The sequence below is a fragment of the Cicer arietinum genome, chromosome 6, assembly GCF_000331145.2.
Source record: "Cicer arietinum cultivar CDC Frontier isolate Library 1 chromosome 6, Cicar.CDCFrontier_v2.0, whole genome shotgun sequence".
NCBI lineage: Eukaryota > Viridiplantae > Streptophyta > Magnoliopsida > Fabales > Fabaceae > Cicer > Cicer arietinum.
This window is the reverse complement of record NC_021165.2, coordinates 30207281-30218005: the sequence shown is the minus strand read 5'-3', so window position 1 is coordinate 30218005 and position 10725 is coordinate 30207281. Positions and strand designations below refer to the sequence as shown.

General features: G+C 30.2%; 1 protein-coding gene and 1 long non-coding RNA gene across 3 annotated transcripts; both read right to left on the bottom strand.

Moving 5' to 3' along the window:
* Window positions 1-7432: 7432 nt before the first annotated feature.
* On the bottom strand, window positions 7433-8063 carry LOC105853046 (uncharacterized). Its single transcript, XR_001144941.3, has 2 exons — window positions 7889-8063; window positions 7433-7741 (listed from the first exon to the last, which is right to left on the bottom strand). It is a non-coding gene; the product is annotated as an uncharacterized lncRNA (long non-coding RNA).
* Window positions 8064-8068: 5 nt separating this feature from the next.
* Window positions 8069-10150, bottom strand: LOC101504785 (uncharacterized). 2 transcript variants are annotated; one of them, XM_073370466.1, is made up of 2 exons: window positions 10082-10150; window positions 8069-9767 (listed from the first exon to the last, which is right to left on the bottom strand). In XM_073370466.1, exon 2 carries the CDS (start codon window positions 9760-9762, stop codon window positions 8443-8445), a length of 1320 nt encoding a protein of 439 aa, XP_073226567.1. In that variant the 5' UTR covers window positions 9763-9767; window positions 10082-10150; the 3' UTR covers window positions 8069-8442. The 2 variants fall into 2 exon arrangements, with proteins under 2 accessions (XP_073226567.1, XP_004514796.1); XM_004514739.4 differs by having other exon boundaries at window positions 8069-10143.
* Window positions 10151-10725: the final 575 nt, after the last annotated feature.

Below are 10725 nucleotides of genomic sequence, written 5' to 3'. Positions count from 1 at the left end.
TGAAGAAGAGTTGGGAAACGATAAAGGAAGTGAAGAGGAAGAATATGTCATGGAAGAAGAAAATGAAGACCAAGATGAAGACAACGAATGTAATGGTAATGATCAAATGTATATATATATATACATATATATTTATGACTCATCATTAGGATTTTATCTTATCTTATATAAGTTTAATGTCAAAATAGGGACAACTAAGAAGAAAAAAAAGGGGACCAACTCAAGGCTTGAAAATACATGGAAGAAAATTATGTATAAAAGTCATCTTATACAATGACAGAGAAGTGATAGAAATCAACTTACGCAACACTTTTTTATTGTTGCCACAACTCAATGTTGTAGTGTCTCCTTGTCCATCTAGTGGTCATGAAATAAGGTCCAAGTTAGTTACAATAGACCATCACCTCATATTCCATCATTGTAGGTGATTTGTCCTAGTTTTGAGAAGGTTATGCGATGCTATCTAATTGGGTCAGGTCAATCCGAATTCACTCGTCTCCATATTGGCTTGGATTATGTTAGTGTGAGTCTTGTCCATAACAATTATCCCCCAAGTAGATCATGTGACGAAGTCGATGGTTGACTTTGAGTATAAATTTTGCCTTTATATAATCTGGAGTTGTCTTTGTTTTGAAGAACTTTGGATCTACTAGTTGTTGCTTGCTTATATTGAACTAACATTGGAATATCAGTCAGTTTGATGTTATTCTAACTACGGATCATGATTTTTCTAAGCGTTTGGATATCTTACTCACAGAGGAATTTCGGACTTCAGTTTACCTGTTATTTTCCCGACTTCGGATTATGAAGGGTTGTTTCATTAATAAGCGTATGTATGAGAATTAGGGTATCTTACTCATAGAGGATTTCAAAACTTGGGTTTATCCGTTACTTTCTCGACCTCAAATTATGAAGGGTCATTTCATTAACAAGCGTGTGTCTGAGAGTTTATGTATCTTACTCAAAAAGGAATTTCTTACTTGGATTTATCCATTAATTTCCTGACCTCATATTATGAAGGGTCGTTTCATTAATGAGTGTGTGTCTATGGGTTGGGTCCCTTATTGAGGTGTCCTATCAATCACTTTCGCATGACACGTGTCAAACCTAAGTAATCATCATTACTCTTCTTCATCATCTTATGTCCATTTTACCTTTTGTAATTTGCCTCGCTTCTTCAAAAAAGTGTTACTTATGTTCTAACTCACTCTCTTCCCTTTGGATCAGACATGATTTGAAATGGCTAATGATCGGGCATCGACTTTGGACGTTCAATTGTTTCCACCATACTTTTAGGAAATGAATTGGATACTTTACCGCTAGAGAACATTATTTGTTAAAACTGTAATTTCTTTTGCACCATTTAGATCACATATATCCTATAAATGTGCTACTCGTTTTCATTGTTTGAGTGTGTTTTTGAATTTTATTTTAAAATAAAAATTGCATTTACCTCTCTTAAGGTCACCTTAAATGACACTAATATCTCTTTTAGTAAAAAAATATCCACCTCCCCTGTACTCGCTACAAAAATTGTGCATAACATTTGTTTTCTATCACTCTTTCAATTCTATCAGTCATTTATCGAAAACATACTAGAATACGCACTCTAATTATGCTACTAAGATATAACCATACCTTTCAATATTGCAAATATAAGATGTATAGTCATACTTTTACAAATTAAAGTGAAAACGATAATTGTGTCATATAGTAAATAATATGAATAGATGTAAGTATAACAAAAAAATATTTGATGCAGTTTTTTTTAGAGAATATAGGGGTGGGTGTTTTTGCATCATTTAAGGTGATCTCATGGGAGGTAAATGTAATTTCCCCTAATTTAAAAAAAAATTGTAATTCTTATTTATTTTTTTCTTCTAGCGTGTTTATTTTCCAAATGGTTTGTGAATACTAATAATCATCCGTCTCATTTTAATTGTCTTATTTGAGTGGTACACAATTCTTAAGAAAATGATCAGTTGTAAGTTATAAAATGCGTTTCTTTTACTCAAATATTATTAATGATTTGTTTTTAATGGTTAGGATTGCAAGATTGCCGTGAGATTTCGAACCTGCACAAATCACTTTCACTTAGTTTTGTGGCAACTAAATATTAATTTGATGCAACATTTAATAATTAATTTTTTTATATATAGAATATTTAGAGTGATGAGGTGATATCTTTATTATTTTATACATCAAAATATGAAAGATTTTAAGATTTATATTACTTTCACAAAAGAACTTTTGTTTATCTTCCTCCAAACAGACTAATAAACCCATATTCAACATGAAAATCTAAAATGGTTTTAAAAAGTGTTATCCAGCCACTTCTTCTTTTTTAATGGCAAAGAAAAAAAAATGAAATGTAAATTATGAGAGATATTTTGACTCATTGTATAAAACGTCCAAGACAATGCAATAAGATAAAGCACAAAAGAAATAAACAAATTACAAGAGAGGTTAATTTGTATGGATTATCAATAAAAAATTTTACATAGTCGACAAATCGTAAACAATCATGTAAGGAGGCTTCATAAGTAGATCTATAATAAATCAAAATTAGTCAATCAATCTGAACCAAAAGAACACTGCAACAAGATGAAAGATCAAACAACGCTGCAATAAGATGAAACAAAACCATATTTATTTGCTTAAAAAGGACAAAATAATGGCTCAAAAGCACCTACCTCTATTGATTGAATGAGAAAGAAAGGAAAGAGAGACACGACAGCTAAATTTAGAGGCGCCGCACTGATATTGATACTATCTAGCTATACATTGTGTGTACATTATTAAAATTGAAACTACTAATACACATAAGCCACAAGCTTATTATGTTTAGATACAAGTTAACACAATCATGAATTTCAATTTTTAAGTAATTAATGTTCTGTATATATACACTTTCTTTAAAGTAGTTTTGTACAAATGAAAAAATTAACAAGAAAATTTCAAATATATATCTTTACTTTACATAAATACACTTAATTAATTACTCTCTCTTCATTGGTGTAATGGGTAAAATAGACATGTGTAGTAATTAATGTAATCTTGAATTTAAAAACATTTAAATATAAACAAATTTATCTTGAAAAATGCAAAATTAATGAACAAAATATCTATTAAGAACTGAAATTCTCACTTAAAATCAGGTCAACTCTCCTAAAAACTTAAAAATAGCAACTATAGATTTTGCTTTCACAGCACGAAACATCATTGAACCTAAAAATTACATAACAAACAAGTATGCTTTACACAATCCATGTGCAACACAATAGTACATTTGAATCAACATTAAGACCAACACTTTTAGTAATAAGACAATGAAATAAGATATTCTAACTAAACCAGCCTGTACAAATTATACAACCGACAACAATATCCTGCGTTTTTGTTTTGACATAGCAGCAACTATCATCTCCCAACATTTTCATGCACTGCCTCCCAACATCCTACCCCTTACCAAATCAGACTCCAAACACATTTGGTGTGGCGACTTTATCCCTCAACATAGACTTGTGATAAAATATGTCCTTAAATGAAACTGAGGCAAACCCTTGGATTTGTATCCGATGATTAATGGACTACGGCAATCCCTTCACTTTGCTATTGAGCCATGTTCACGTATGTAAACAAAAGTATAACGGGTGAGCTATCCTATGGAGCTACCTAGAAGGAGCTCCAAGAATACTCTAAAATAATGGTAAAAATACATTATTTAAGATAGAATGAACCTGCCCCTTTTTCCTCCTAAGTGTCTCCTTTTATAGCCCTCACTTCTTGACCTAATGGGCCCTTCTTTGGAAGTCCAATCCCATTAAGATAAATCTCTAAGATCCACACCACTTGTCCTACGAGTATTACAGCGCATGAAGCTGGCTGCCCCTTCTCCATGCAGTTTTTCCTTACAGGGGGCATGGAGCTGGAGCATGCGTAGCTCATGTTACTCGTCTGTGTAGGGAGAGATTAAATTAAGTCAAATTTGCAAACAGATTAAATTAATTATGAGAATTTTAGAGTTCAAATAAAAAAATAAAAAATGATACTATGAATATTTATAGCCATCTTGCTATTCATTTCAATTGTTATTGCTAATTAGTATCACCATGTTAACAAAATTGATACAAAAACTAAAAGTAATTGCTATTTATAGGGAGGGATACAAGACTCATGAGAGATAATAACCAAGTAATATAGAAACTATTCCTAAAATTAATCTAAAATATACTAAAATTACAAATTGATTCTACGAGATATTTTATAATATTCCAACAATATCCTTTCATGTGCTACTATGAGTTGCATTTGTTGAGTACCTGAAGAACTCAGCAAAGGGTGACTGATGATGTGCGGCAGTGGAGGCATTACATTTTCCTACACTTTCCTCCTACACATTAATTAGACAACATAGTTAAACTTTAAGTCTCACATCAAATGCATTCTCATTAACTTAAAAATTAATTTGTATCCTCATGGCTTTAGATTGCAAATAAAAAGAGGCAAGGGAAGATCAATAATATTTTTAGATTGTAAAATTTTTTGTTTGGATTTCATCCGTGTAATATCAGAAAAATTTATTTTTTATCTTTAACGTCAAGTGGACGATACAAAAAACGTTAATTGACAAAGGGGTACGTGGATCAAAAGTTTAAATATGTTTCTAGCTTATGTAAATATAACAGTTTTCAAGTTTATGTCTCTTGAAAAATATTTATTTGAATTTTATATCTGTAATATCCAAAAACTTTATTTTTTCTTTAACATGTTACAAAAAAAAACTTGTATACTTATTTTATTAGAAATAAGTATATAAATTATTTTTATTTTGGTTTAAATATATTTTTAGTTCTTGTAACTATAACAATTTTTAATTTTAGTCTATGTAAAATTTTTTGTTTGGATTTCACCCTGTAATATCAGCAAAATTTATTTTTTGTCCTTAACGTCAAACAAATGTTACAAAAATATTAAGTGACAAAGAGGAACGTAGACAAAATATTTAAATGTATTTTTTGTCATTGTAAATATAACAGTATTTATTTTTAGCCCATGAAAAATATTTGCTTGGATTTCATCCCTGAAATATTTAAATAACAAATAAAAATAAATATACAAATTATTCTAATATTTAAATTAATATTTCTATTGGAGTGTTACGATTAGTTCACGTTTTCCTCTATTTGTCTGCTCACTAGTTTATAACGTTCATTTTAAAGCTAAGTACCAAAAATAAAGTTTTTGGATATTACAAGGACTAAAACTAAAAGCTTTACTTTTTGTAACGTTCATTTTTTATAATAAAAAATTTTATAGAAACTAAAACTAAAAATTGTTATATTTACAAGAACCAAAAACATATTTAAACCTACTATTTTTTATTAAAGTTTTGATTCGAACTCAGAACAAGGAGTATAATTTAACAATATTGATAGATGACCTAAGATTTAAGTACAAATTTACTTTTAAACTTACTCAAACAATATCAATAGTTGATCTAATATTTAATTACAAAATTTACTTTTAAGCTTACAATAATGTTGGGCCAACATGTGTTTGCTTACTCTTCAAATAGCTATAACTATAATAGGATATGGAAGATTCTATACCCTGCACCCCACACCTAAACCTGTCATCCCCTCAATCAACCTTAAAATACAATTTTTCCCTTTTAACCATCTATCAAAACTTTCAACTTTTTTAACTACTCATTTTTCACCCTTCTTTCGAAACTTTAGAAAAATTACGTTAACCTTTGAAAGTTTCAAAATCTTCAAAATCAAAAGTAAGTGGCACACGAAAATTTAAAAGTTTCGAAACATAAAATTTCTAGAATATTCGAAAGTTTCTAGAAATCTTGAAACTTTCAAAAATGTCAATTTCCAGAAATCTTGAAACTTTTGAAGAATTGGAAACTTCCAAAATAGAAAATTTCATAATTTTCTAAACTTTCGAAATAGAAAAATTTCAAAACTTTCCATATTTAGAAACTTTTGAAACTTTCCAGATTTGAAAACTTTCGAAACTTTTCAAATTTTTGAAATGTAATTCTTATTTGGAAAATTTGAAACTTCCTAAAGTTACGAAAATTTGAAACTTCTAAAACTATCAATTTTGAAACTTATTATAAATGGTTAGAAGGATAAAATTGTCTTTTTAAGTGTCTTGAGGAGGTGGCAGATATAGCTGTGGGGGTGCAAGGTAATATCATCTAGGATATGTTGCTTCAAAAAGAACAATTAATGGCCCTTATCTCAAGGCAAACTGTTTTATTGTTTAATTAAGTCATATTTTGAAAAAATGATAAGAGAAAAATTAGATTATCATTACTAAATTCGAGGCAAAGGCGCAATTTCAACAACCATGGGATTTGTCTATCGTCTTTGATCAACCGTCAAACCTCACCTTGTGGACTTCTTGCTATCAAAAAAGTGGCATAAACATGTGGGGTTAAATCATTGACCCAATGAATTTAATTTAAAATTGAGAAATATAATTAATGTAAATGAAAGTGTTTGCTCCTTGTCATCATTTACTTAGATAAGATATAAAATGTCATAATCAATTTTTTAAACAAAATTGTGAAAAAATGTTCAACTTCAATTTAAAATTTGAGAAGCTAGACTTAAATGTTGGAGAGACACTAGTGGAGAATGTTGTAGATATTGATGGGTGGTTTTTTGATGTAAAATAGAGGGACCAAAATTGTGAGTCGTGCAGACACGACTTGTGCGAAGTCACAAGCTGATGCATTCAAGCCTTCGACAAATTCGAGACCGTCCGATTAAGATAGGATAGTTCAAATTTCAATCTCGGTATTTTATATTAAATAAAAATAAAAAATTGTCTTAAACTTAATCCATGTGATCGTCATCAAACAATCCAAATGTGCTTATTACAACTATTCCGACAACACTTAATACACATCAGGAAAATCTTAGCCAAATTTCAAGTGGTCCTAAACCAAACTATTCATTCCATAAAACGTGTTTTCCAAAATCATATTAGTTTGCAAAACTACATTCCCATCTCTCTTCTATTAAATATATATAATCTTGTAAAACTTAATGGCTAATGCATTACTGCACACCATCCTACGTGGAAAATAATAAAATTAATTTGTAAAAAGAATACCTTTTTTTCTTCATACACGTTGGAGCCATCAATATGTAACAAAGTAACTTCAACTTCAAATCTCAAAATTTGAATAAACTTTCAACAAGTCGAGTCCTACTGTCTTTGTTTCATATCACAAACTAAGTATCTATAAAATCTGGTATATACAGTAATGCAATAGGCTAAGAATAATGAACAAAATTGATATTGTGAATAACAATCTCTCTATAAAATTAGCCAATAACTGTAAGAAAACTAACACAACCTCCTGGAATTAGAGAGTCTAGTCTCTCTCTACCAAACCAACAAAAAATTAAGGAATGAGAATTTGTTTTCCCGTCGAGCCTTTTTCTATTTAAAGATACAAAAACAGAGCAAGTATTCACAGAGAATAGAAGGTTAAATTGCTTGTTTGGATTAACATACTAAAATATAGAAACTAATCCTAAAATTAATCTAAAATATACTAAAATTACAAATTGATTCTACGAGATCTTATAAGATATTTTATAATATTCCAACAATATCCTTTCAGGTGCTACTCTGTGTTGCATTTGTTGAGTACCTGAAGAACTCAACAAAGGGTGACTGATGATGTGTGGCAGTGGAGGTATTACTCCTCCTACACATTAATTAGACAACATAGTTAAACTTTAAGCCTCACATCAAATACATTCTCATTAACTTAAAAATTAATTTGTATCCTCATGATTTAGATTGCAAATAAAAAGAGGCAAGAGAAAATCAATAAAATTAACAATTTCCTTACATAACTCAGGGACTTCTTGACCACACGAACCAGCACCACTGTCTTGATTATATGGAGCTTCAAGGTCTTTTTTCCCAATATGGAGCTTTAAAAATCATGTTATAACTCCTAAATCACATTTAAAAAATTAAGTAATTGCATTTACAAAAACAAGGTTTTTAGCAGATAACAAAAATATCATAGACTTGTGATAAAATATGTCCTTAAATGAAACTGAGGCAAACCCTTGGATTTGTATCTGATGATTAATGGACTACGGGAATCCCTTCACTTTGCTATTGAGCCATGTTCACATATGTAAACATAAGTACAACGGGCGAGCTATCCTATGGAGCTACCTAGAAGGAGCTCCAAGAATACTCTAAAATAGCAATGGTAAAAATACATTGTTTAAGATAGAATGAACCTGCCCCTATAAACAAAAAAGTGCATTTTCCTTGACATATCTAATTTGCTAAGAACAAATGGATGTAGCAAATTGAGTTCAAATTTTATAGTATTACCTATTCACAATCCCATTCATACCAATCCTATGTAACAAGAAAGCATGTTACCTAGTTTTGCTTTTTCAATAGACCTCTAGAAATCATTTCATGTAGAAGTTTTTCTGCCTTATCTCTTTCATCTTGGTCAAAGAGGGCATAAATAATTGTTTCATAACTTACAAAATCAGGAATACAACCATTGTCTTCCATTCTTGATAACAAAGCAAGTGCTTCGTCAAACAAGCAATCCTTACAAAACCCATTTATCATAATATTATATGTCCAGACAGTTAGTTGGTAGCCTTTAGTTAAAAGATCATGAAACACTACTTGTGCATTCTTAAGCCTTCCACCTTTGCATAGTCCATCAATCAATATATTGTATGTGGACATACTTGGCTGAATACCTTGGTCTTTCATTTTCTTAACCAATGCAATTGCCTGGTCAAGATGATTCTTTTTGCACAAAGCATGTAATAGAGAATTATAAGTGATTACATCAACTTGCAGACCTATACGATGCATCTCATCAACAAGTTCCCAAGCATAAGAGATTTTCCCCGATTTACACAAACCATCAATAAGGGTACTATAAGTTACTACATCAGGAACAATCATCTTATTATGCATTTCTTTAAACAAGTTCATGGCTTCGTCCACCATTTTATTCTTGCACAATCCATTAATAATGATATTGTAGCACCGAACACTCGGCACCACTCCCTGGTGCACCAAAGTGTTGAATATTTTTATGGCCTTGTTCACTTGATTAACTAAGCAATACCCATTCATCAAAGCACCATACATTACAGCGTTCGGTTTTACACCATCTTTTATCATTATAGCCAACACATTCATAGCTTCTTTGGCCTTTCCTTCCTTGCATAAGGAATCAACCAATATAGTAAAAGTATAATCATTTGGGTTGACGTTTTTCAATACCATTTCATGGAACAAACCAAATGCTTCTTTCAATTGACCAACAATACAAAATCCATATAATAGATTATTGAAAGTGATAACATTAGGAGAAATTCTCTTTGCAATCATCTCAACATACAACTCGTAAGCATCGTTTATAGATTTATCTTTACACAAACTATCAATGATAGTGCTATACATTACCACATTGGCCAATTTCCCATCAATTCGTCTCAGCAATTGCAGCACGGGTCTTGTTTCCCCCATTTTACACAACCCATTGATCAAGATTCCATAACTAACTTGATCCAACTGAAATCCCTTTGCCACCACATGATCATGAAAGTGCAGAGCTTCCCGAATCTTATTGTTAAGACAAAGACCTTTCATAAGAGTATTCAAGGTTATGGTATTTTCCTGAAATCCCATCTTGAGAATCTTTCCCAATATAGAAAATGAAAAATTCATTTGACCTAAGTGGCAGTAACTATTAATCAAGATATTAAAAGTAAAAATATCAGGCATAATTCCATTGAATTCCAATAGGTGAGAAAGAGAAATAGCAGTGGGATAATGCTTCATCTTAACAAAAGAAGTTAAAATTCTATTGAATTGAACAATGGATGGGGTAGGATTCATAGAGAGCATGCGATGGAATGAGGAAACAGCATGATTAACATCAAATTCGTTGGAATTGAAACGAGAATGAGAAGAGAATGAAAGAAGGAAAGTGTTTGAAGAAGAAATTGGAAGAAAATTGGGAATGGAAGAAAGAGAGAAAGCATACCTTGTTAGGGTTAATAACTTTGAAACTGAGAAAGAAAACAACATTTTGCTGAATCTGAATTGTGTGGACTTCACTGTCGCTGCTGGCTGCAAGTTAACCTTATTTTACTTTTAAATTTTTTGTTTTTAATTATTATTTAGCTAGTTTTAGTCCCTTAATTTTATTGAATTATGATATTTTTATATTAAAAATTGACACTTTTTGTCTCATGAGTAACACCAATAAAATATGAAACAAACGTAAAAAATATAGATTTCAATTTTTGAATTTGTTTATATTTTTAATTTAATTAATGATATATAAATAATTGATGCATCTAGATAGTTCTATATGATAGAAATGTATGTCACTGCATTAAAAATATATTAAATCGTGATTTTTTAGTTCAAATATATGAGAGACGGGACAAAATTGTCAACTTTTAAAATATTGAGACCAATTTTGTGAATTGATAATAATAGGGATACCAAAACGGCAATTAAATATTTTGAATTTGGATAATTTGATTCCCTCCATCTAAATCTCCTTCAATTTCTTTTGATCACTTATATTTCTTTTAAATTTGTTTATTTTATTAATATTTATGAAGATTAATAAAATGCATACAACTTTAATTTTAACGTAGCTCAATAATATATAAAATA

Bases quoted from the DNA above. Each gene is read 5' to 3' on its own strand.
- LOC101504785 (XM_004514739.4), bottom strand. From the start codon at position 10,125: ATGTTGTTTTCTTTCTCAGTTTCAAAGTTATTAACCCTAACAAGGTAT.